The 26,543-nt window shown below is 59.5% G+C and overlaps 1 protein-coding gene across 2 annotated transcripts; it reads left to right on the top strand.

The window, feature by feature from the left end:
- The first annotated feature begins 392 nt into the window (after positions 1-392).
- NBEAL2 (neurobeachin like 2) lies at positions 393-26,380 on the top strand. Of its 2 annotated transcripts, XM_050971667.1 has the most exons (55): positions 393-454; positions 1,547-1,635; positions 2,484-2,648; positions 3,593-3,674; positions 5,365-5,783; positions 5,854-5,936; positions 7,091-7,176; positions 8,686-8,953; positions 9,041-9,147; positions 9,945-10,022; positions 10,110-10,193; positions 10,304-10,402; positions 11,188-11,759; positions 11,849-11,981; positions 12,060-12,179; positions 12,260-12,590; positions 12,686-12,768; positions 12,879-12,971; positions 13,267-13,438; positions 13,849-13,982; positions 14,064-14,223; positions 14,297-14,399; positions 14,784-14,928; positions 15,063-15,221; positions 15,306-15,465; positions 15,622-15,707; positions 15,965-16,615; positions 16,688-16,866; positions 16,938-17,097; positions 17,790-17,927; positions 18,336-18,641; positions 18,735-18,884; positions 19,577-19,734; positions 19,815-19,939; positions 20,113-20,233; positions 20,318-20,475; positions 20,591-20,724; positions 20,815-20,922; positions 21,662-21,757; positions 21,835-21,959; positions 22,042-22,182; positions 22,263-22,393; positions 22,469-22,578; positions 22,657-22,774; positions 22,852-22,949; positions 23,030-23,146; positions 23,223-23,312; positions 23,410-23,519; positions 23,604-23,776; positions 24,096-24,190; positions 24,270-24,386; positions 24,467-24,628; positions 24,702-24,850; positions 25,095-25,230; positions 25,896-26,380. In XM_050971667.1, exons 1-55 carry the CDS (start codon positions 425-427, stop codon positions 25,998-26,000), a joined length of 8,502 nt encoding a protein of 2,833 aa, XP_050827624.1. In that variant the 5' UTR covers positions 393-424; the 3' UTR covers positions 26,001-26,380. The 2 variants fall into 2 exon arrangements, with proteins under 2 accessions (XP_050827624.1, XP_050827623.1); XM_050971666.1 differs by having other exon boundaries at positions 20,591-20,922.
- Positions 26,381-26,543: the final 163 nt, after the last annotated feature.

Raw genomic sequence — 26,543 nt, 5'->3', positions numbered from 1 at the left:
GTGGGAGCCCCGGGAATTCCGGGGCAGACTCAACGCTCGGGCAGGATTCGGGCTTGGATTTGCAGGGAACTCCGGGATGGACCAACGCAGCTTCTCGTGCCGCCGCCACCGCGGGCTCGGGGACATCCCGGAGCCGCCGGGTGGGCGCGGGGACGGGGGCGTCGGTGGCACCGCGGTGTCCCCAAGCGGGGCCGGTGTCCCCAAGCGGGGCCGGTGTCCCCGAGCGGGGCCGGCGGCGGGGCAGGAAGCGCCGTTGGGGCCGCGGGTGACTTGGCATTTCCTGAGCTCTGGGGTTTTTTTGGTGGCTTTGCACAAGCGACAAATCGGTGACAAAAAGGGGGGGCCCCCCTAAACACCCCCTCCCCGCAGCCCGCAGCCCGTTCCGGCCCCGCTGCGCCGGCGCCGCTCCCACGGCTGCGGGGCCATGGACGGCCACGGCCACCCCCGGGGACAGGTACCGGCTTTGGGGACATGGGGACACCCCCGGCTCGTCCCGAGGCACGCTCGGGATGGAGCGGGAAGCGCGGGGGAGGCGGATTTTGGGGTCCCCCCCCGCTTTGGGGGTGCCTGCGGGAGCCGTCGGAACGGCGGGATCCCGGAAAAGGGGGGACGGTCCCCGCGGGAATGGGGGGACACCCCCGGGGGTGGGGGACTCGGGGTGACCCCGAAGTGCTGCATCGGGGCGCGGGGGTCCCCAGGGTGCCACAGCGGGGTGCGCAGGGACGTGGGTGACCCCAAATTGATGCGCTGGATGGAGCGCCCAGGGCTGAGTGACCCCAAAGGGCAGCGCTGGGTGCTCAGGGACCTGAGGGACCCTAAAAGTGCCACCCTGGGGGGCTCAGGGCTCAGTGTGACCCCAGGGTGCCACACTGGGTGCTCAGGGCTCAGTGTGACCCCAGGGTGCCACACGGGGTGCTCAGGGACCTGAGGGACCCTAAAAGTGCCACCTTGGGGTGCTCAGGGCTCTCTGTGCCCCAGGGTGCCACACTGGCGGGCTCAGGGACATGGGACACCTGGAGGTGCCACCTCAGGGTGCCCAGGGCTGGGGGTGCCCCTGGGGCGCTGGGTGGGGGTGCCCAGCTTGGGTGAGTCCCCCTCTGCCCCCCTCTGTCCCTGCTGTCCCCGCTGTCCCCATTGCACAACCCCAGCTGGGCTGGGCAGGGCCCGCTGTGCCGTGATTGGCTGCAGGGACAGGTGCTCTGCGAGCTGATTGGCCAGTGAGTTCCAGAGGTTGTGCTGTACTGGGCTATGATTGGCTCAGCAGCCTGCTGATTGGTCTGCGAGTCTACAGGTGATGCTGTAGACAGAGCCCAGTGGCTCTGATTGGTCAGAGGCTTTACAGGTTGTGCGGTTCTAGGTTCTGATTGGTTAGAGGCATTACAGGTTGTGCGGTACTGCGCTGTGATTGGTCAATGGCTCCCAGGGGTGTGTCACACACCTGAGTGGGTGGGGCTGTATTCTCTGGCTGTGATTGGCCAATCCCTCTGGGCGGGGGCCATGGGGGACCGTGATTGGCTGCTGGCCCCAGCCCCGCCCTCCCTTGCAGAAGGACCTGTCCTACCTGCAGCAGTGGCTGGAGGCCTTCGTCACCAGCTTCGAGAGGGTCATCGCCCTGCCCTCGCTGGAGCCCCGCAGGTGGGACCCCAAAACCCTGCTGTGACCCCGCTGAGTGACCCAAACACCCCTGAGTGACCCCAAACTGCTCTAAGTGACCCCACCCGGGATGACCCCAGCACCCATGGCAGACCCTTCTCAGTGACCCCCAGCATTCCTGGGTGGCCTCCAACACCCCTGGGTGACCCCAGCACCCCTAAATGTCCTGCCCAAGCACCCCTGGCTGACCCCAACATCCCTGAGTGACCACCCTGAGTGACCCCTGAGTGACCACCCTGAGTGACCCCCAGCATGGCTGAGTGACCACCCTGAGTGACCCCCAGCACGGCTGAGTGACCCCAGCACCCCCAGGTGACCCCCGTAGGTGTCCCCAGCACGGCTGAGTGACCCCAGCACCCCCAGGTGACCCCCATAGGTGTCCCCAGCACGGCTGAGTGACCCTGGCACCCCCGGGTGTCCCCCATAGGTGTCCCCAGCACGGCTGAGTGACCCTGGCACCCCCGGGTGTCCCCCTTAGGTGTCCCCAGCACGGCTGAGTGACCCCAGCACCCCCGGGTGACCCCCATAGGTGTCCCCAGCACGGCTGAGTGACCCCAGCACCCCCAGGTGACCCCCGTAGGTGTCCCCAGCACGGCTGAGTGACCCCAGCACCCCCAGGTGACCCCCGTAGGTGTCCCCAGCACGGCTGAGTGACCCCAGCACCCCCGGGTGTCCCCAAACCCCCGTGGGGCCCCAGCCCCCCCGCCCTGGGGGTTGTGGTGCCTCATCCGCCCGCCGTGGTCGGAGCCATCCGGTGTCACCGCGGGCGGGAGGGGCTCGGGGGGCCCTGGGGACAGCGCGGTGACATCCTGCGCCCCGATGCCACCCAGGCCCGAGGAGGCGGGCGCGGAGATCCCGGCGCTGCCGCGGGAGGTGCTGCAGGTGCTGAGCCAGAGGCTGGGACACTGCGTGGCCCTGGGGACGCGCGACGGGGACAGGGGGACGGGGCTGGGCCAGGCCCTGCTGCTGCTCAAGTTCTTCATCATCATCTGCAGGTGGGTGACCCCAGATCCCTCCGGGCTGGGGGTCCCGTGTGTCCCCCGGGTCCTGGTTTGTCCCAAGGTGTCGGGTGGCTTTGGGGGTGTGAGGTCCCCACCCCAAAAAAATCCCCACGGAATTCCTCCCTGAGGGAATCACCCCCACCCCGTGAAATCTGGGATCCCCCCAAACCACGGCATCCCCTCTAAAGTGCAGTAAAAAATGTATAAATTTATTATTATTATTATTATTATTATTATTATTATTATTATTATTATTATTGTCGCCATAGAAATACTAGCAGTAATTACAATAATGCAAAATAACAAAATATTTTGTAAAATATGATAATTAAAAGATAACGTTACAGCCCTCCAAAATTCTGTCATTCCCCCAATGTAGTGCCCCTCCAAAAGTGCATCATGTCTCTAAAAACAATAATTAGAAAATCACTATTAATAATAATAATAATTAATAATGTGATATAGTAAAAATATCATAATCTAAAACCATCATTCCCCCCAAAATTCCATCGTTCTTTCCCAGTGGAATGTCCTCCCCAAAATGCCTTATGTCCCTAAAAAAATTTTTGAAAGGAATTATAATAAAATTTTGAAAACAATTAAAATTATTAATAATGAATATATTTAACAATAACAGTGAATACAATAAGAAACACAATAATGGAATATACTAAAAATATAGAAATAGGAAACCTTTCTTCTCCCCAAAATTCCATCATTCCCCCCCAAAACTGCATCACGTCTTTAAAAAAAAAAAGGTTTTTTTTATTATTAATAACAGAAATTAATGATACAACATAATTAAATAAAATTTATGTAAAAGATAGGAATTTTTCATGGCACTTTCCCTGTCCCAAGCACTTCATTCCCCCCAGATTCCCCTTCCCGAACTCCTCTCCCGGCCGTGCAGGATGAATTCCCGATGTTTTCCGTTCCAGGAACCTGGAGAACATCCAGCCCGACAGGAGCCCCGGCTGCCTCCCGCACGCGCTGCGGCTGCTGCGGCTCTGCGGGAGCCAGGTGGGAGCGGGAACGGGAATGGGAATGGGAACGGGAACGGGAGCGGGAACGGGAGTGGGAATGGGAACGGGAGTGGGAACGGGAGTGGGAACGGGAACGGGAGCGGGAACGGGAGTGGGAATGGGAACGGGAGTGGGAACGGGAGTGGGAATGGGAACGGGAGTGGGAACGGGAACGGGAGCGGGAACGGGAGTGGGAATGGGAACGGGAATGGGAGCGGGAACGGGAGTGGGAATGGGAACGGGAGTGGGAACGGGAACGGGAGTGGGAGCGGGAATGGGAATGGGAACAGGAGTGGGAACAGGAACAGGAGCGGGAACGGGAACGGGAATGGGAACAGGAACAGGAGCGGGAACCGGAATGGGAACGGGAGCAGGAGTGGGAGCAGGAATGGGAGCGGGAATGGGAGTGGGAATGGGAATGGGAGCAGGAGCAGGAATGGGAACAGGAGTGGGAATGAGAACAGGAATGGGCACAGGAATGGGAGCAGGAACAGGAGCGGGAGTGGGAGTGGGAACAGGAATGGGATCGGTAGTCAGAGTGGGAGCAGGAATAGGAGCGGGATTGGGAGTGGGAATGGGAGAGGGAACAGGAATGGGAACGAGAGCAGGAATGGGAGTGGGAATGGGAGCAAGAGCAGGAGCGGGAGTGGGAACGGGACTGGGAGTTGGAACGGGAGTGGGAATAGAAACAGGAAGGGGAATGGGAATGGGAGCGGGAACAGGAATGGAAATGGGAATGGGAACGGAAACACTCATGGGAACAGGAGTGGGAGTGGGAATAGGAACGGTAATCACAGGAATGGGAACAGGAATGGGAACAGGAGGAGTGGGAATGGGAGCAGTAATGGGAATGGGCACAGGAATGGGAAAGGAAATGGGAACAATCATGGTAACAGGAGTGGGAATGGGGATGGGCACAGGAATGGGAATGGGAGTGGGAAGGGGAACGGGAATGGGAATTGGAATAGGGACAGGAATGGGCACAGGAACAGGAACAATCATGGGAATGGAAACGGGACTGGGAATGGGTGTGTGTGATTGGCTGGGGAGGGGCTCAGTGCTGATTGGTCACTCAGTCTATACATTATGTGAGTCTGGGCTCTGATTGGTCAGGAGCTCTACAGGTTGTGCTGGGCTGGGATTTGATTGGTCAGTGAGTCCACAGGCTGTGTGACTGAGTTCTGATTGGTCAGCGTCTCTCTAGGTTGTGTGATTCTGGATGCTGATTGGTCTAGAGCTCTACATGATGTGCTGCTCTGGGATTTGATTGGCCAGCAGGTCTCTAGGTTGTGTGATTCTGGATACTGATTGGTCCGTGAGTCCACAGCTTGTGTGACTCTCGATGTTGATTGGTTGAGAGCTGTACAGGTTGTGTTGCTCTGTAATTTGATTGGTTCATGAGTCCGCAGCTTGTGCTATTCTGGTGCTGATTGGCCAAGAGCTTTGCAATGCCAGGTGCTGATTGGTCAATGCAGCTCTTGGTTCTGATTGGTCAGCAGCCCTACAGGTTGTGTAACTCTAGCTGCTGATTGGTCAGTGCATCCCAGCTTGTGCTGCTCTGGGCTCTGATTGGTTGATTGATTGATTGATTGCTTATTCCATTCTCCCCACAAAGCGGAGGTTTTCCCCCAAAAAATGAATCCCATTTTTGAAGCGTGTCAGGGATTAAAGCTCGGCTTTCCCGGCAGCTGCGGAGCTTCCCAGGGGACAAGCGGAGCCGGGCGCAGCTGGAGAACAGGGCACAGCTGGAGAAGGGGACACAGCCAGAAAATGGGACACAGCTGGGGAGCCGGGAGAACGGGGCACAGCTGGAGAACGGGGCACAGCTGGAGAAGGGAATACAGCTGGAGAATGGGACACAGCCGGAAAACGGGGCACAGCCGGAGAGCCGGGAGAATGGGGCACAGCTGGAGAATGGGGCACAGCCGGAGAGCCGGGAGAATGGGGCACAGCTGAAGAAGGGAACACAGCCGGAAAACGGGGCACAGCTGGAGAGCCGGGCACAGCTGGAGAGCCGGGCACAGCTGGAAAACGGGATGCTCCACGCCCTGCACCTCTGCGAGTGCTTCCTGGACCCCTACCAGACCTGGCGGCGGCAGCTGAGCGGGTGAGGGCCCCCCCTGCCCCCCGAAATCCCTCCCCTGTCCTGGATCCCCCCCTCACCCCTCTCTTTCCAGGGAATCCATCAGTGCCAAGGAGAAGAGCAAGTACAAGTTCGCCCCCGCCCCGCTGCCCCCCGAGTTCGGTGCCTTTTTCCAAGGTAAAACTGGGATTTGGGAATGGGGGCAGCTGGTGTGGGATCCCTAAGTGGGGAGAGTGTCCAGGGATGGGGGGGGATGGGATCAGGGAATTTTTATAGGATCTGTGGAGGGATGTTGTATTCAGGGGTAGGCATTGATCCAGGGATCTTAAAGGATCCCACACCTGCTCCAGGTTATCCCCTATTATCCCACAGATATGGGATCCCACACTGCTCCAGGTTATCCCCTATTATCCCACAGATATGGGATCCCACACTGCTCCAGGTTATCCTGTACTTATCCCACAGATATGGGATCCCACACTGCTCCAGGTTATCCTGTGCTTATCCCACAGATATGGGATCCCACACTGCCCCAGGTTATCCCCTGCTTATCCCACAGATATGGGATCCCACACTGCTCCAGGTTATCCTGTGCTTATCCCACAGATATGGGATCCCACACTGCTCCAGATTATCCCCTATTATCCCACAGATGTGGGATCCCACACTGCTCCAGGTTATCCCGTATTATCCCACAGATATGGGATCCCACACTGCTCCAGGTTATCCCCTATTATCCCACAGATGTGGGATCCCACACTGCTCCAGGTTATCCTGTACCTGTCTCAGGATTACTGTAGGATTCCAAGACAAAGGATGCTGTTCCAGGTTATCCTACGCCTGCCCCAGAAATTTAGGATCCTGTACCTGCCCCTGTGTCCTGGGAAGAGGAACAGGATCCCAGAGCAGGAATTCGGCCCAGCACCACCTGCAGAACCCACAAACATCAGCACAAAGGGGGATTCTCATCGGGAAACCCCAAAATTCCCCTTTTAGAGGCAGCACCGTTGCAAAAATCCCCCAGAGCTCCGCCCATCAACCCCAGCTGAACCCGAGTTTGGCAGAAATCCCCTTTTTTGGGGCCAAAACCCCATTCCTGCCACAACCTGAGCTGGAAAACCTGGAGCAGCCTCATCCTCTCCATCAGCAGCGGGGCCCAGCACCCCTGTGGGGTGGATTGGGGTAGGAAAGGGATTTTTCCCTGTTTTTTGGGGTGAAAAAAGGATTTTTCCTGTTTTTATCTAGAAAAATGCCTTTTTCTGATTGGTTTTGGGTTTTTTTGTTTTGCTGTTTGCTCCTGTGATGAAATCTTTCCCTCCTCATCCTCACAGAGAGTTTCCAAGGGGGGAAGCAGCTCCCAGAAACCATCCAGCTCCGGATTATCCATCTTTTTGGAGCCATCCTCTCCGGATCCAAGGTACCCTTGGGAGCTCCCAATTCCAGGGATAAACCCCAAAGTTTTCTTCATTCCAATTTTCCAAAGCTTTTAAAAATCCTGTTTAACATTCCAGCCTTAAATTTAAGGGATTCATGGGATCAGCTCAGAAACATTAAGTAATTGAATTGAGGAATTAAATTAAGTATTAAAATAAATAATAAACTAAAGTCATAAACAAATAAAACAAAAATAATGAATAAAACAAAATAATAAAACAAGACAAAATAATTGAAAATTAAATAATATTACTTAAAATACTTATTAGATTAGGAATTAAAGAATGAAATAGAACCAATAAAATAATTAAATAAAATTAAATAATTAAATAAAATAATAAAATTAATTAAATGAAAGAAATAATAAAATAAAGCAAAATATGTAAATATTAAGATAAATAATTAAATTATTGAATAATTAAGTTACTGAATGAAGTTATTTTATAAACTATTAAATAGTTACATATAATAATTAAATTACTGAATTAAATTATTTTCTTGGACTATTACATTAAATCATTAAAATTAATCAAATAATTAAGTTATGGGAAGCTTTTAGGCTGAAGCTGCTGCTTCACCTCCAGCTCAGCTCTGGGCTGGAAGCGGGAAAATCCTTGGATTAATACGTTGGGGCCCGAAATCAGTTTTAACTTCCTCAGCAATCAAAAATCAATTCAGTCGATAACTCCAGAATTGGCTTTAAGACAAATCACACCCCCGGAGTAAAATCTGCAGGATTGAAGATCTCAGGGTCGATAAGTAAGGGGATGAGTGATAGATAAAGGAATCAGTGATAGATAAGGGGATCCGAGATAGATAAGGGGATCAGTGATTGATAGATAAGGGGATCAGTGATAGATAAGGGATCAGTGATAGATAAGGGATCAGTGATAGATAAGGGGATCAGTGATAGATAAGGGGATCAGAGATAGATAAGGGGATCAGTGATAGATAAGGGGATCAGTGATAGATAAGGGGATCAGTGATAGATAAAGGGATCAGTGATAGATAAGGGGATCAGTGACAGATAAGGGGATCAGTGATAGATAAGGGATCAGTGATAGATAAGGGGATCAGTGATAGATAAGAAGATCAGAGATAGATAAGGGGATCAGTGATAGATAAAGGGATCAGTGACAGATAAGGGGATCAGTGATAGATAAGGGATCAGTGATAGATAAAAGGATCAGAGATAGATAAGGGGATCAGTGATAGATAAGGGGATCAGTGATAGATAAAGGGATCGGTGATAGATAAAGGGATCGGTGATAGATAAAGGGATTGGTGATAGATAAAGGGATCAGTGACAGATAAGGGGATCAGTGATAGATAAGGGATCAGAGATAGATAAGGGGATCGGTGATAGATAAAGGGATCAGTGATAGATAAAGGGATCGGTGATAGATAAAGGGATTGGTGATTGATAAGGGCATCAGTGATAAACAAGGGGCTCATTCCCGGTGGGCTCAGAATTCCCGCTGTGCCCCCGCAGCCCAACGCGCTCCAGGCCATCACGCCCGCGGCGCTGGAGGTGTTGCTGGGGGTGCTGCAGCGGGCTGGCAGCGGGGCCCCCGCGTCCCCCGCGCTGCTGGAGGTGACCCTGCGGGCCGTGGTGGCCGCGGTGCACGTCCTGCACGGCTCCAGCCCCGGCGCCGGCCCCGTGTCCCTGCGGAGCCTCCTGGACGGATTCTTCAGGGTGCTCAACTCCCAGCCGCCCCAGGCGGGCAGCGGCCTCATCGCCCTGCGGGTGCTCATGCTGGGTAGGTTGGGAACAGCGTGGGGTTTGGGGATGTGGGGTGGGATGGGGCTGAGCCAGGCTGTCCGTCTGTCTGTCTGTCTGTCCGTAGATGCCATCCCGGCCATGCTGAGCTGCCAGGACCGGCCGGTGCTCCAGGCCGTGTTCCTCAGCAACAACTGCTTCGAGCACATCATCCGCCTGCTCCAGAACAGCAAGGTATGGGGGGCACCTCAGTGTCCTCGTCCCCATCCCCTGTTCCCCATCCCTGTCCTCATCTCCATCCTCATGTCCATCCTCCATCCTCATCCCCATCCTCACCTCCATCCTCATGTCCATCCTCCATCCTCATCCCTGTCCTCATTTCCATCCTCATCTCCATCCTCATTTCCATCCTCATCACCTTCCTGATGCTAAACAAATCTGAGATAGGGTGAAACCAAGTTTGGACACATTCATCTCCTTCCTTCCCTTCCCTTCCCTTCCCTTCCCTTCCCTTCCCTTCCCTTCCCTTCCCTTCCCTTCCCTTCCCTTCCCTTCCCTTCCCTTCCCTGCCCTTCCCTTCCCTTCCCTTCCTCCCTCCCTTCCCTCCTCCCTTCCCTTCCGCCCTTCCCTTCCCTTCCCTTCCCTTCCCTTCCCGTCCCTTCCCTTCCCTTCCCTTCCCTTCCCAAACCTTCCCAACCTTCCCTTCCCAAACCTTCCCTTCCCTTCCCAAACCTTCCCAAACCTTCCCAAACCTTCCCAAACCTTCCCAAACCTTCCCAAACCTTCCCAAACCTTCCCTTCCCAAACCTTCCCAAACCTTCCCTTCCCAAACCTTCCCTTCCCAAACCTTCCCTTCCCTCCTCCCCATTTCCACTTTAAATGACCCTGGGACAAGCATTTTGTCTGGTGACACCAGGGTTGGCCACCTCCATCCTCCCCCTTCCTGGCTCTGTGTGTTCATGGGACACATCCCTGGGGTGGGGACCCTCCAGAGCCCCTCCCAGTGTCCCATGCCCACCCGTGTCCCACAGCTCTACCTCGGCAGCTCGCGGGAGGCGGGTGAAGCCCGGGACGAGGTTCCCACGCGGAATGGGGATGGACTCCAGCAGGTACCCCTCACCCAGCCACCCCCCGGGGCGGGCTGTGTCCCCTCGTTCCCACGTGCCAGCCGCTCTCCCGTTCCCGTGTCCCCGTAGGTCGGTGCCAGCAGCTCCGATGCCATCGCTGTCCACGCCCTCGGCGTGCTCACGGCCATCATGAGCAACTCGCCCTCGGCCAAGGTGGGCAGGGGGCCTCCCCTGAGGAGGACACCCCGAAACCAGAGGGATTTGGGGATTTTCACCCGGGCTGAGGTGGCTCAGCTGGGATTGCACTGTCCCTGTGCTCCCAGGAGGTGTTCAAGGAGCGCATTGGCTACGCCCACCTCTACGAGGTGCTGAGGAGCCAGGGCCAGCCCACCCAGCGTCTGCTCCAGGAGCTCCTCAACATGGTGAGCATTCCCACCTTTCCTGACTCTCGGCCCTGGGGGGGTTCCTGTGGATCTCAGCCCCCCATTCTGAGCCCCCCCATCCTCTCCACTCTGCTGGTTTCTCAGCAGCTTCCTCCCAGCGGGTCCTGGGTCCATCTTTCACTCGGAGTTGTGCTTGGGTTTGGGAGTTTTGAGCCCTTTTGGATGTGGAACTGCTCACTCTGGTACTGCTGGACACAGGAGGGTCTCCAAGGTGCTTCATGCGCGAGGGTCTCTGAGATCCTGGATTCCTGCAGGCCTCCGAGACACTTCATGCACAGAGATTCTTAATGCTCCAAGATTCTGGATGCACAAGAATCTTCAGAATGCTTGGTGCATGAGGGCCTCCAGGATCCTTGATACATAGAGGTCTCCAAGATTCTTGATGCTTGGGGTCCCACACAATTCTGAATCTCCAAAACTATTAGTGCATGGGAGTCTCCAAGACCCTTAATCCATGAGGATCTCAAAGATCCTTGATGCATGGAGCTACCTGAGATTCTTGATGCATGGAGTCTCCAGAATTCTTCATGCACAGGATCTCCAAAAGGATTGATGCATAAAGGTCTCTGACATACTTCATGCACGAGGGTCTCCAAGATCTTTAATCCATGAGACCCCTTGATGTCCAGGGTCTCCAAATTCTGGATGCATGGGAGTCTCCAAGATTCTGGATGCACAAGGGTCTGCACAAGGTCTCGGCCCGGGATGGATCCATCCCTCTCCAAGCACTGGAGCTGCACCAACCCCCTCTTGTGTCCCTGCAGGCAGTGGAGGGTGACCACAGCTCCTTCCCAGTGCGTCCCATCCGCAACGAGCAGCCCCTGCTGATCCTGCTGGCCTGGCTGCCGGCGCTGGAATGCCGGGATCTCCAGGTGTTCCTGTCGGCGTGGCTGCGGCGCCTCTGCGAGGCCTCCCTGCCCAGCCGCCTCACCTGCGTCAAGGCGGGCATGGTGGGCTCCCTGCTGGGCGCCTTGGCCACCGAGCCAGCTCTCCCGAGCACCTGCTCCCAGAACCTCCTGGAGCTGCTGCGCTCCTTGGGCAGCCTCTCCATCCGGCCCGGGGAGCTGCGGCAGCTCCTGCGGCTGCTGCGGCGCGAGCGGGGCCGGGGGCCGCATCCCTACGTGGCTCCGGTCATCCGGGCGCTGTCCGGCATGGCCAGGGGCGAGGGCCCTCCCCGGGCACTGCAGAGCTTCGACCTGAGCCCTGGCATGGCCGGGATCATGGTGCCCACCATCCAGAAGTGGCCCGGCGGCGCCTTCGCCTTCCACGCCTGGCTGTGCCTGAGCGAGGAGGAGCCGGAGCCGCCGGCGAGGCCGAAGAGGAGGCAGCTCTACAGGTGATGCTCGCTGGAGGGGGTGAGGTGAGGGTGGGGAGGGGCAGCAGCACCATCCCCACCGTGGTTTTCTCCGTGGATTTCTCCATCAGCTTCTTCACGGCGGGCGGGACCGGCTTTGAGGCGTTCTTCACCGCGGGCGGCGTGCTGGTGGTGGCCGTGTGCACCAAGAAGGACTACATGACAGTGGCGCTGCCTGAATTTGCCTTCAACGACTCTGCTTGGGTGAGGATCACCCCCATCCCCGTCCCTGTCCCCATCAGGGACACCACAGTGCCCTGACGTCCCTCTCTGTCCCCCCAGCACTGTGTTGACATCGTCCACGTTGCCGGCCGCCGGCCCTTCGGCCAGAACATCGTCAGCATCTACGCCGACGGGCACCTGCGGAAAACGGCGCAGCTCCGCTTCCCCTCCCTCCACGAGGTGGGGGATCCTCCCAGCACCCTCCCAGAGCCTTCTGCATGGCCTCACTGGGGCTGAGTGTGATCCCTTCTCCCTCCCAGTCCTTCACCTCCTGCTGCATCGGCTCCGCGGGCCACCGGACCACCACGACGGCCGCCACGGCTGCCAGCCACCCTCCGGCCCCCCACGGGCCAGAGCTGGTCTTCACCCAACACCCTGTGCTGGGACGCTCCCAGTCCGTCCCTGCCACCCTCGGTCCCCACTCCTGGACCCCCACCCAGCTGCCCACGGAGGGGGTGGTGGCCACCACGGCAGCAGGAAGCCAGGACACGGAGTGGGGCAGCCCCACCTCGCTGGAGGGTCACCTGGGCTCCGTGGCCATCTTCTGTGAGGCTCTGCAGCAAGCCCAGGTCAAGGCTCTCTTCTGTGCAGGTGTGTCAGGGTGGGACATGGAGGATGTCCCCGGGGTGCTGGTGGTGTCCAGCCTCCTCCGCCGTGTCCCAGCTCACCCCAGCCCTCTCCCCCAGGACCAAATGTCACATCCCCATTCACACTGGAAGGGGACTTGGTGGAGCTCAGCAGTAAACTCTTGCTGTACTACACCCCCCAGGTGAGGAGAGCTGTCCCACCCCCCTGGGGACAGGGACAGCCCTGGTGGACCCTGTGCCAGCAGGGACATGTCCAGGAGCACGAGGATGCTCCCACGGTGTTCTTTTCCAGGCCTGCAGGAACAACATCTGCTTGGACCTCTCTCCCAGCCACAGCTTGGACGGGAGGCTGACAGGACACAAGGTGGTCAACTGGGACATCAAGGTAGGCTGGGCACAGGGTGACCTGTCCACCCCATGGCCTGGAGGCAGGAGGTCCCTCCTGGGACACAGTCCCGGGGCAGGACCCCCAGAGGTCCCCTGGACCCTGCAGGGACTCTCCCTGTGGTATTGGGTCCACTGTGACCCATCTGTCCCGTGGTCCTTATCATCCAGGGTGGACACCATGGGTGGTACAGGGGAACAGGTGACTTTTGGGAACCCCAGGTGCCATGGACCTCCTCCTCTTCCACTCTGCTGTCACCACCCAGCAAAGCCTCTCCCCTCCCTCCCTCCCCCAGGACGTGGTCAACTGCGTGGGTGGGATGGGGGTGCTCCTGCCCCTGCTCGAGCAAGTGGTGTCCAAGACAGAGGAGCCCGAGGATGAGCAGGAGACCAACGACCTGGTGGGGCCAGAGCTGACATCCTCCAGGAACACCCAGGGCATGCTCATCCCGCTGGGAAAGTCCTCAGGTGAGGAGTTCAGGGGATGTGAAGCAGGAGCTGTCCTGCTCGGGTGGCTGGAGGTGACCACGGAGGAGTTCCTGGACCTGCAGGTGTCCACCACGGGCAGGAGAGGTCTTGCCTGAGGCTCCAGGAGTTGTGGGGTAATGGAGGAACCACTTGGGATGTTGGTATGACCCAGTTAATCACAAACAGTTCTGGGAAGCTGAGGGTGGCTCCAGGAACCTTTGGCATGGGTGGAACGTGCTTTCTCCTGACATCCAGCTGCTCATTCCCAAGCTGAAAGCAGCAGAGACCTCCATCTCCTTAAATCTGGAGAAAACAGGAGAACAGGGTGAAAAGTTGGGAGAGAACCTGCGTGGGATCTCCAGGCAGGGGTTTGGGTGGTCCTGGGGCTCACAGCTCCTGGTGCCCTGCAGAGAGCAGGCTGGAGAGGAACAGCGTGGCCGCCTTCCTGCTGCTGGTGAAGAATTTCCTGCGGAACCACACCGTGAACCAGGAGAGCCTGGTGCAGTGCCACGGGCCGGCCATCATCGGAGCGCTGCTGCACAAGGTGGGGGAGGCTCCCAAAACCCCATCCCACCGTCCTTGCCGTTCCCAAGGGGCTGGAAGTGTCCCCTGTCACCCCTGGCAGGTCCCTGGCACGCTGCTGGACATGAGCACCCTGATGGCCTCGCAGATCCTCATGGAGCAGGTGGCTTCCGAGGGCAGCGGGTTCCTGCTGCACCTCCTCTACCAGCACCTCCTCTTTGACTTCCGCATCTGGAGCAACAGCGACTTCGCCGTGCGCCTAGGTGGGAGCAGGGATCGCCTGGGAATGTCCATCCTGCCCAGCCCCCCTGGCATCCTGACACCTTCTCCCTGCAGGTCACATCCAGTACCTGGCCAGCGTGGTCAAGGACCACAAGCAGCGCATCCGCAAGAAGTACGGGGTGCAGTTTGTCCTGGACTCCATCCGGACCTACTACGGGTCAGCTGCCACGCCAGGCGGGAATCCTGGAATGCTGATGGGGTGGGCTTGGGGGTGGGCTTCACCCCTGGGAGCTGTGGTTTGGCTAAACACCATTTTTGTGGGGTAATGTCTCTCCTACCAGAGTGGGAGTGTTGTGGTGGGTGCAGGACCTTCCACGTCCCATCCCTGAGCCGGTGCCCAGCTCCAAAGCCACCCCCAGCAGCCACCAAGAGTGTGGGGGTTTCTGCAACAAGCAGACCCAAATGTGTGGGGTGGACATGTCCCAGGGGCAGAAGAACTCTGGAGCTCCTCAGGCTTTGTGTTTGGGGTGATGCTGGCAGTGGGTGGTGGGTGACAAGGGACACATCCCCACCCTGTGTGTCTGTTGATCAACACCTCCAGGGAGAAGACTGTGGCCACCGACGACATCAGGACGGTGCAAACGTCCCTTTTCAGCCTGGTGAAGGATTTCTTCTGCAGGAGCTTCTCTGGGGAGGAGATGCAGAGCTTGCTGAACTACCTGGCAGGGGCACAGGATGAGCAGCAGGTGTGTCACCGGCCACGCTGTGGTCCCCAAACCCCTCAGCAAATCATGGGCTGGGGAAAAGCCATTGGGAGTGGGAGTGTCCCTCCCAGTGGCACACTCTTAGGGCAGTGGACAACCATCCCGGTGTCCTGCAGGTCTGTGGGGCCCTGGAGGTGATCCACAGCCTGCTGAAGGGCTCCCCAGCCCAGGAGCAGCTCTTCGCCTTCCTCTTCGAGCCGGGCCATGTGGAGCTGCTCTTCTCCCTGCTGGTGCAGAAGAGGTTCTCGGATGAAGTGAGGGAAAGGGTCTTCAAGGTAGGACAGGTCCCCAGTGCCCACCTCCCACTGCCCCCAGCAGGGGTGTCACAGCCAGGTGGCCTCGCCTCGCTGTCCCACCAGGTCCTCTACAAGATGCTGAAGTACGAGAAGGTCCCCGAGCGCAGCAAGAGCCGCCTGAAGCTGAAGGACATCGGCTACCACGGGCTCATCTCCTACCTCAGCGACATTCCCGGCTCCATGCTGCTCTTCCGCTGCCTCTCGGAGCAGGTCCTGGGGGCAGGTACCGTGTGCCACAGAAACCAGGCCACCATCCCAGCCATGTGCCGTGGGATCATCGCTGGTGGCTTCCCACAGGGCTCAGCTGGGCCGGGTCTTTGGTGGCTTTTGGGGACAGCAGGAAGTGTCCCAGCACTGTGCTGACTCTCCTTGTCCACAGACCCTCCCAACTACAAGGACCTGGTGGCCGTGGTGTACCTGTCCCACCGGGCTGAGCTGAGCATCCGACTCGACATCTGCCGCAAGGTGAGCGGGGCTGGGACACAGCAGGAGGTGACAGAGGTGTCACCTCGGGGCTGAGCTCCTTGGACACCCAGCTGTGCTCAAAAAGGGTGGCCATGGAGATGGTGGTGACACAGATCTGCCAGCATGGAAATGGTGCAGCTCCAGCACCCCATGATGGTTTTGGAGGATCTGGGGTGCTCCTGTTCCTGGGAGAGGAAGAGCTGGAGCAGCAGCATCCAGTGTCCTTCGTTTTCCCTCTCCTTTTCCTTCTCCTGCAGCTCTTCCACCTGATCTATGCGCAGCAGGACCTGGTGAAGCAGCTGGCCAGGCTGGCTGGCTGGCAGGACACGCTCACCAAGCTCTACGTGAAGGAGTCCTACGAGTGCCGCCAGCCCAGCCTGAGCCCCGCGGGCTGCCCGGAGCTGCTGCGCCTCTCCGAGCCCTGCGGGGTGAGCCCGCCGCCCGCCGAGCTCCAGGAGCTCGATGTCTTCCTCCCGCTGGGATACGAGGCCTCGGACCAGGAGCTCTCCGAGGGCTTCTCCGACCTCTCCATCTCCCCGAGCGGCCGCACCAAGTCCTTCCACTCCTACAACTTCAAGTCCTTCGACTCCTCGGACCGGGCCAGCCGCTCGTCCTCCAACCCCGGGGACGGTCCCCCCTTCGACGGCGTCTACCACCCGCTGTCCCCCTTCTCCACCTCGCCCTTCGACCTGGGGCTGGACCTGGCCAGCACCAGCTCCCTGGCCACGGCCGAGAGCGGCACCCAGACCCCGGCCAGCGGCCCCGGCACCCCCTCACCCCTGGAGAGCTTCAAGCCCTTCCCGGGAATGCGAGCGCGCAAGAGCTCCAGCCTGTCCAACGTCCTGGATGAGAGCAGCTACCAGGACGCGCTGCCCAGCGACAACGTCTCCAACACCAGCAACCCCCAGGTGAGCCCCAAACCCTCGTCCCCACCGTCCTGGGGCGCTGCGGGCGCCTCTCACCTCCCTCTCCGCCGGCAGCAAACCCCCGAGGAGGAGCTGTGCAACCTCCTGACCAACATCATCTTCTCGGTGACGTGGCGCGGGGTGGAGGGCTGGGACGAGGCGGCCTGGAGGGAGCGGGGCCAGGTCTTCTCCGTGCTCACCAAGCTGGGCACGGCCTGCGAGCTGGTGCGGCCCCCGGACGAGATCAAGCGCAGGTGAGGCCCGCCCGCGTCCCGGGGTGGATCCCGAGGGAAGGGCACCCTCTGGAGCTGCTGCTGTCCCACAGCCTGCTGGAGATGATGCTGGAGTCGGCGCTGACCGACCTGAAGGAGTCGGGCCCGGCCGCGCTGCCCGGGCTCACCCACAACGCCCTGAAGCTGCTGCGGCTGCTCCAGGATTTCCTCTTCTCCGAGGGACACAACAACCAGGCCCTGTGGAGCGAGAAGGTGGGTGGGAGTGAGCGGGGATTCCTGATCCCAGACCACAGCTCTGCTGATCCCTAATGTCAACCCTGGCCCTAAAACCAGCCCCACCTGCAGAACTTGAACATAACCTCAGACTTATTCCTAAATTGAAATCAAAGCCTAATCCTAACCTTGGGAAATAATCTCAGCCTCAATCCCAGATTTAAATCAAAGCCTAATCCTAACTTTAGGAAATAACCTCCATTTTATTTGTAATCTTACACTGAACCCCAATCCTAATCCTTAAACCTTAATCCTAACCCCTAATTAAAAATTTAGCTGTTCCTCCTAAATCATGATCCTAAACCTTAACTCCACATCTTTATCATAAAGCCCAACCCTTAATCCTGATCTTAACCCTAATTCTTTCTGTAAACTTAACCCTAATCTTAACACACAGCCTGTAATTTCACTGTACTTCCTACATCCTCATCCTAAACCCTACTGATATACCTTTGTCCTAAAGCTCAATCCTAACTCCAGTCCTGTACCCCTAAACCTGACCATAAATCCTGAGCCCAACCTCGTGCCAAGCCCAGCCTGGTTTGTCACGAGTCGGGTGCTACCCTAATCCTAAACCCAAACCCAATAATCCAGGGAGGGCTGGGTGGTGGGGCCGGGGCTTGGCAAGGCTGGGGTTCCTGCCCGGGCGGGGGCTCACGGTGTCCCCCCAGATCTACGAGGGGGTCAGCAGCCTGCTGGACAAGCTGGGCGTGTGGCACCACCTGGCCAACGGCACCTCGGAGCTCAGGGAGATGGCGCAGACGGGGCTGCGGGTGCTCCTCGGGTACATCCTGCTGCAGGACCCCCAGGTGGGTCACCCCTCCCCGGGCACCGCTCTCTGGTACATTCGAACACCCTGTGAAGTCCATTTGCTACTCATTTTAAGGGGAGATTTAATGCAGTGACAGATTTGATCCAAACGTGGTTCTAATTACCTGCATAGTTTGCTATAATAAATTGGGCTGCCCTTCATCATGTTACTTGGGAGGCACGAAACAAATGAACACAAACTGGCATAACATGTAGGATACTTAAAACCCTTTACTAACTCTTACATGTTACTGAACATGAATGAGGAAGTGGAACAAACCTTTCCCAGGACAGCAATTTACCTCTAATTCTGGCTTCAACTCTTAAGCCCTCCCTTCTTTTAAGAAATTTGCTTCTAGTGGAAAGAAGCAAATGGTGGCCCCGGCTGACGCCCCCTGTCCCCCCAGCTGCACTCGCTGGCCTACGTGAAGCTGCACAGCCTCCTGCAGACCACGTCGGCCCCGCGCCGGGACGAGGCCTGTTACCTGCTGGGGAAGCTGGAGACGCCCCTGCGGCGCTCCCTGGACTCCAGGTCGGAGACCTTCTCCTGGCTGGTGCCCATCATCCGCACGCTGATGGATCAGTGCTACGAGACGCTGCAGCTGCAGCAGTTCCTGCCCTCGCTGCCCCCCACCAACGGCAGCCCCACCTTCTACGAGGATTTCCAGCTCTTCTGCACCACCCCGGAGTGGAGGGGCTTCATCGAGAAGCAGGTGGGTGCCGTGGGGCGGGGGTGGTTGTTGTGGGGTGGCCTGGGTGAGGGGTGGTGGGTGCCAAGCCCCGGGAATGCCTCTCTGCTCGTGCAGGTGCAGCCCACCATGGCCCAGTTTGAGATGGACACGTTTGCCAGGAGCCACGACCTGATGTCCAATTTCTGGAACGCCTGTTACGATGCCATGATGAGCAGCTCCCAGCGCAGGGAGCAGGAGAAGGCGGCCAGCCGCAAGTTGTTCCAGGTACTGCCTGCTCCTTGTCCCCAGGATGTCACCCTGGGCCGTGCTCTTTGTCCGGCGGACACTCTCCTCACCACTGGGGTGTCACTCTGGGTGCTCCACATCCTGGGGTTATGTTCCTCACCCCCAGGATGTTATCCAGGGATGTGCTCCTCGCTCTGGAGACACGCTTCTCACCCCAGGGATGTCATCCAAGGGATGTGCTTCTTATCCTGGGGACAGGCTTCTCACCCCAGGGATGTCATCCAGGGGATGTGCTTATCCTGGGGACAGGCTCGTCACCCCAAGCATGTCATCCAGGGGATGTGCTTCTTATCCTGGGGACAGGCTCGTCACCCCAAGCATGTCATCCAGGGGATGTGCTCCTCACTCTGGGGATGTGATTCTAGGAATGTGCTCCTCTCCCTGGGGTGTTAATCCTGAGGTTGTGCTCTTCACCCCAGGGATGCCATCCTGGGGACATTGCCTTCAGGAAGTGCTCCTCCTCTTGGGGACTTTGTCCTGGGGATGTGCTCCTCATTCCAGGCATATTATCCCTGGGACGTGCTCCTCATCCTGGGGCTATCATCCCAGGGATGCACTCCTCATCCCAACCACATCATCCTGGCACTGTTCTCCTTACTCTGAGGACATCACCCTATGGATGTCCCCAGTCCCCAGCCTGTTGTCACCTCCCTCTGGTGTCCCCCTGGCAGGAGCTGGTGCTGGAGCCAGCGGCGAAGCGCTGCAAGGCGGAGAACGCGCGGCACGCCAACGTCCTCAAGCAGGCCAACAACCACCACAGCACGGTGCTCAAGCAGTGGCGCTCCCTGTGCCGCCTGCTCACCTCGCCCCGCTCCGCCTGGGCCGACCGGTGAGTCCCCGCCTCGTCCCCAGGGAGGGGTGGCACAGCCAGGGCGTCCCCAGGGTGCCTGACCCCCAGCTGTCCCCCAGGAACCCACCCGAGGTTCGCTGGAAGCTGTCAAGTGCCGAGACCTACTCCAGGATGAGGCTGAAGCTGGTGCCCAACCTCAATTTCGACCAACACTTGGAGGCCAGCGCCCTAAGGGACAATCTGGGTGAGGTGGTGGCACTGGGGCACCCGTGGGTCCTCCTGTGCCGTGGGCAAGGATGTCACCAGTGGGGCTGGGCTGGGAGATGACGTGGACAGCGCTGAATTTGGGGGCCCTTCACAGGAGTTGCTCCCAGCTCAGGGGGGTGGCGGGTCCTGCTGACCCCCTCCTCATTTCAGGAGCTGACCACCTCCAGAACCCCGCCGAGTCCCTCCCGCTCGCCATGGCCAAGGAGGCCAAGGTGAGCGAGCTGGAGGATGACCAGCTGGCCGAGGAGGACCTCCCTGTCCTGGACAGCCAGTGAGTGACCCCACCCCTGCCACAGCACGGGCAGACCGGGCTGGGGGTGTCACCAGAGTGTCCTCACCCCGCTGTGCCACGCAGGGCTGAGCCCAAGGAGCAGAACCAGCGGGAGAAACTGGTGGTGTCAGAGGACTGCGAGCTCATCACGACGGTGGCCGTGGTCCCTGGGCGCCTGGAGGTGACAACCCAGCACGTTTATTTCTACGACGGCAGCAGCGAGAAGGAGGAGACGGAGGGAGGTAACGGCCCACGCTCCTTGAGGGGTGTGAGGAACCCCCACCCAGCCCCATCCCTGCCTCAGGAATGGCGGGATGGTGACGCCTGGGGGGCTCTGCCTGCCCCCACCCTCGGCAGGGATCGGCTACGACTTCAAGCGCCCCTTGTCCCACCTGCGCGAGGTCCACCTGCGCCGCTACAACCTGCGCCGCTCCGCCCTCGAGCTCTTCTTCATCGACCAGGCCAACTACTTCCTCAACTTCAGAAAGAAGGTGGGGACCCCCTCATCCCCTCCCAGGTCCCTCCCAGGACCATGGCTCTGCCCGAGCTCCGGCAGCTCCACGTCCTTCTGTCCCCTCCAGGTGAGGAACAAGGTGTACTCCTGCATCCTTGGCCTGCGGCCCCCCAACCAGACCTACTTCGGCAGCCGGTCCCCCCAGGAGCTGCTCAAAGCCTCGGGGCTCACACAGGTACCGGCCCCACCACCCCCATCCATGTTCTGTGTGTCCCCTTCCCAGGTGGAAAAGGGAGGGTGACAACGTGGGGATACCCATGGGACCAGGGATGGGCATGGACAAGGAATGGGGGATGGCTGTGGATCTGGGAGTGGCCGTGGAACCAGGGATGGACATGGACATGGACAGGGAATGAGGGATGGCTGTGGATCTGGGAGTGGCCATGGGACCAGGATGGACATGGACATGGACAGGGAATGAGGGATGGCTGTGGATCTGGAAGTGGCCATGGGACCAGGATGGACATGGACATGGACAGGGAATGAGGGATGGCTGTGGATCTGGAAGTGGCCATGGGACCAGGGATGGACATGGCCATGGACTTGGACAGAGGAGAAGGATGGCTGTTGGGAGTGGACATGGGACTGGGGATGGCAATGGGGTGAGGACAGTCATGGGACAAAGGACAACCGTGGGACATGGGATGGTCTGAGAGCAGGGATGGCCATGGAACAGGGGATGGCTGTGGGATAGGGGTGGCCATTGGACCAGAGGTGGCTGTAGAACCAGGGATGGCCGTGGGGTGGACATGGCCACAGTTCTGGGGACAGCTGTGGGACCAGTGATGGCCATAAGACTGGGGACAACTTTGGAACCAAGGATGGCCAAGGGACGGGCACTGCAATGTGATAAGGGGTGTCTGCCCTGTCTCCTCTGCCCCCAAGCCCATCTCCTCCTTCTCCCTTCTCTCCAGAAATGGGTCCTGCGGGAGATCTCCAACTTTGAGTACCTCATGCAGCTGAACACCATCGCGGGGCGCACCTACAATGACCTGTCCCAGTACCCCGTGGTGAGCCCCTGTGTCCCCCACTGCCCCCACACTGACCCGGTGCCCCCCCACCTCACCCACCTCCCACCCCCACCCAGTTCCCCTGGATCCTGCGGGATTATGTCTCGGAGACCCTGGACCTCACCAACCCGGCCGTGTTCCGGGACCTGTCCAAGCCCATCGGGGTGGCCAACGAGCGGCACGCCCGCGACGTCAAGGAGAAGTGAGTACCCACAAACCAAGGGCAGGGGGTGCGGGGAGCACCCGGCCGGCTCCTGGTGGACCCCATCCCACCTGGCCTGCAGGTACGAGAGCTTCGAGGACCCCACGGGCACGGTGGACAAGTTCCACTACGGCACTCACTACTCCAACGCCGCGGGGGTCATGCACTACCTGATCCGCACCGAGCCCTTCACCACGCTCCACATCCAGCTGCAGAGCGGCAGGTGGGCACCCGGCAGGTGGGTCCTGCAGAGGGGACATCGTGGGGACAGCCAGGCTGCAGCCAGGTGTCCTGTACCTCCAGGTTTGACTGCTCGGACCGGCAGTTCCACTCGGTGCCGGCGGCGTGGCAAGCCCGCATGGAGAACCCGGTGGATGTCAAGGAGCTCATCCCAGAGTTCTTCTACTTCCCGGAGTTCCTGGAGAACCAGAATGGTAAGGGACACCATTGTCACCACCAGGGGAGCACAGGGGGGTCTGTGTCCCTCATCATCCTCGTCCTGCCCGCAGGCTTTGACCTGGGCTGCCTCCAGCTCTCCAATGAGAAGGTTGGGGACGTGGTGCTGCCGCGGTGGGCGCGCTCCCGCGAGGACTTCATCCAGCAGCACCGCAAAGCCCTGGTGAGATGGGGAGCCCGTCCAGCCCTGGGGGCGTTCGGGGCCATTCCCACCCCACCCTGACACCCCATCCTTGGACAGGAGTCGGAATATGTCTCCGCCCACCTCCACGAGTGGATCGACCTCATTTTTGGGTACAAGCAGCGCGGCCCGGCCGCCGTGGAGGCCCTCAACGTCTTCTACTACTGCACCTACGAGGGTGAGCTGTGGGGCAGAGGGAGGGAGACCCCTCCCAGGGGTGTGTCCCCCCATAACTGTGACCGTCCCCACCCGCAGGGGCCGTGGACCTGGATGCCATCACGGACGAGACGCAGCGCAAGGCTCTGGAGGGCATCATCAGCAACTTCGGGCAGACTCCCTGCCAGCTGCTCAAGGTAGCTCAGACCCCCACCCCCCAAAACCAGCCCCTTTTGGGGGGTCCCCCCACTTCTCCACGGGTGCCCTGCCCCCCCAGGAGCCGCACCCCGCCCGGCTGTCGGCGGAGAGCGCCGCCCGCAGGCTGGCCACCCTCGACACCCGCTCCCCCAACGTCTTCGAGAACCTGGGCCAGCTCAAGTCCTTCTTTGTGGAGGTGAGGACACCCCCGGGGGTCCCTGGGAGGGCTGGGGTGGCCAGGAGGGTGCCCAGCACCTGCTGTGTCCCCACAGGGCATCAGTGATGGCGTGGCGCTGGTGCAGGCCGTGGTCCCCAAGAACCAGGCGCATTCCTTCATCACTCAGGGATCCCCCGACATCCTGGTGAGTGGGGGAAACTGAGGCACGGGGATGTTTTGCTGGTCCAGGGTGAGGATCCCAGCAGTGAGCGTGGTGTCACCTCCCCTCCCCCTCTGCCCAGGTCACCGTGAGTGCCAATGGCTTGTTGGGGACCCATAACTGGCTGCCCTACGACAAGAACATCTCCAACTACTTCAGCTTCACCAAAGACCCCACTGTCACCAACGCCAAGTGAGTCGCTGGGGCACGGGGTCCCCAGGGATGTCCCTGGTGGTGCCACCAATCCACTGCCATCATCCCACATCCTCCTCACAGGACCCAGCGCTTCCTGCAGGGCCCCTTTGCCCCCGGGGCTGACCTCAGCTCCCGCACGCTGGCCGTGTCCCCCGACGGGAAGCTGCTCTTCAGCGGGGGACATTGGGACAACAGCCTCCGTGTCACCTCGCTGGCCAAAGGCAAGGTCGTGGGGCACATCACCCGGCACATAGGTACGTCCTCCTCCCGTGGTGCTGATGATGATGATGATCTGATGGTGCCCTGGTGGGGTTGTAGGGCCATAGTGGGAGGCAGGTGACACCATGAGGGGCATCTCCCAGTGTCTCCATCTCCTGGGGACAGTCCAGGTTCCAACCTCAGAGCTGGAGTGGGGTGAGGAGCAGCAACATCCACACCCCAAAATACATCTTGGAATGGGATTGGCAGCAATTCCAACTCCAAAAACACATCATGGTGCCCTCCCATGGAGTCAGGGGGCTGAGTGTTGTGGGAGGGGACAGGCACCTCATGGTGTCCCTCTGGCTGTCACAGATGTTGTCACCTGCCTGTCACTCGACCTGTGCGGCATCTACCTCATTTCTGGCTCACGGGACACCACCTGCATGGTGTGGCAGGTTCTACAGCAGGTAAGGGCTCGAGGAGCAGGGGGAGCTCGCAGTGGGTGCTGCCAGCAGGTCACTGATGTCCCCGTGTCCCCAACGCCAGGGTGGCTTTTCCAGCGGCTTGGCTCCCAAACCCGTCCAGGTGCTGTACGGCCATGACGCCGAGGTGACGTGCGTGGCCATCAGCACCGAGCTGGACATGGCCGTGTCCGGCTCCAAGGTGAGCTGGTGGCACCGTGGGGTGGGCATGGGATGGGCAGTGCCACCACCACCGTCAGACTGTGTCCCTTCCTCCCCCAGGATGGCACCATCATCACCCACACCGTGCGCCGGGGTCTCTTCATCCGCTCCCTGCGGCCGCCCGGCGAGAGCTGTCCCCCCGCTGTCCTGTCCCACCTGGCCGTGGGGCCCGAGGGGCAGGTGGTGGCCCAAACGGCCGTGGGGCAGCCCTCCTGCTCCAAGGTACGTCCAGGTGTCCCCATGGTCCCCTCCTGGCCACCAGCACCGCCACCATGCTCCCCCATGCTCCTCGCAGGAGAGGTTCGCGCTGCACCTGTACTCGGTGAACGGGAAGCTCCTGTCCTCTGTCCCGCTGGACCGGGAGGTGACAGCCATGTGCCTGACCGAGGACTTCGTGGTGCTGGGGACCTCGGAGTGCGGGCTGGAGATCCGTGAGCTCCACAGGTGAGGGACGGCTGTGCCCTGTCCTGTCCCCAGCACGCCCTCAGGGTGTCCCGTGCCACGGTGTCCCGTGCCATGGTGTCCCATGCCATGGTTTGTGTCCTGTGCCATGGTTTGTGTCCCGTGCCGTGGTGTCCCGTGCCATGGTGTCCCATGCCATGGTTTGTGTCCTGTGCCATGGTTTGTGTCCCGTGCCGTGGTGTCACATGCTATGGTTTGTGTCCCACGTCATGGCTCGTGTCCCCAGCCTCAGGGCGGCCGTGCCCCCCGTGCCCATGCGGGTGCCCGTGCACAGCGTGTCCGTCACCAAGGAGAAGAGCCACATCCTGGTGGGGCTGGAGGATGGAAAACTCATCGTGGTGGGCGCTGGGCAGCCCACGGAGGTGAGAGCGGGACCCTCAGCCAGGACAGGGTGGGATGGGGACGTGGCTCGGTGTCCCCTGGGTGTCCCCTTGGTGTTCCCAGGGTGGGGACATCAGTGTGTCCTCTCCAGAGCTGAGGGGGACCAGGGTGGGGAAGGGGATGTGGGATAAGGATGGGGGTGGAGGTGGGAGGGAAATGAGGATGGAGAAGAGGATGAAGATGGGGTTGGATAAAGGGTTTTGGGAAGGGGACTGGGATGGAGCAGCGGCTGCGGATCTGGCAGGGGCTGGGGATGCGCACCCAAGGATGAGGATCTGGACTCGGATGAGGATGGAAATGGGGAAGGAGAAAGAGGATGGGATGGAGAAGCAGATGAGTATCTGGGAAGGAATGAGGAGGAAGAATGGGATGAGACACTGAGAGAAGATGGGGATGGAGAAGGGGATGAGGATGATGGGATGGGATGGCATGGGATGGGATGGCATGGGGGATGAAGATCTTGGGATGAGATGGGGATGGAGAAGGGGATGAGGATCTTGGGATGAGATGGGGATGGAGAAGGGGATGAGGATCTTGGGATGAGATGGGGATGGAGAAGGGGATGAGGAGCTTGGGATGGGATGGGGTTGTGGAAGGGGATGATAAAGGATTCGGGGATGGGAAAGGCGCTCACCCCCGTGCCCAGGTGCGGCCTGGCCAGTTCCACCGGCGGCTGTGGCGTTCCACGCGGCGCATCTCCCAGGTGTCGGCCGGAGAGACGGAATACAACCCCACTGAGGGCAGGGCCTAGGCTGGCACCCACCACCCACCCATCCCCGGGGGCCCTGTGCCCCCCACACGGACTGGGGGACACCCGGGCACTGCGGGGGGCCCGGAGAGCCCCACCCTGCCCGACATCCGTGGCCTTATCCAGCCCCTCTGGGGTGTCCAGCCCCCTGGATTTTCGGGAGACGCCTGCCCCGTTGTCACAGCGGGGTGGGGGACAGCAGCAGGTGGGGACCCCTCGCTGGGAAGGGGGGTGGCACAGCCCCCCCGCCGTGCCCGCTGGCCAGGAGCCAGCAGCGTGTGGGTGTCCCCCCCTTATTTTTTATTTCTATCCATTTTTAGAGGTTTTACAGAAAAAGAGTTGTTAATAATAATAATAATAATAATATATCTGTGGGAAATCAAGGTGTGAGGCCTGTGGCTGCCCCGAGATGGGGACACACCCCCTCCTGTGTGTGTTCCCACTCTGGTGTCCTGCATGGGGGGCCCGGCACAGGCTGTGGGACATGGGGACACTCGTGCCACCAGTGGGGCAGGACTCAGCAGCTCTGTGCCCACGTGTTATGGG

The sequence above is a fragment of the Serinus canaria genome, chromosome 2 (assembly GCF_022539315.1).
Source record: "Serinus canaria isolate serCan28SL12 chromosome 2, serCan2020, whole genome shotgun sequence".
Classification (NCBI taxonomy): domain Eukaryota; kingdom Metazoa; phylum Chordata; class Aves; order Passeriformes; family Fringillidae; genus Serinus; species Serinus canaria.
The sequence above is the reverse complement of the archived record's forward strand: the minus strand, read 5'-3'. Positions and strand labels throughout refer to the sequence as shown.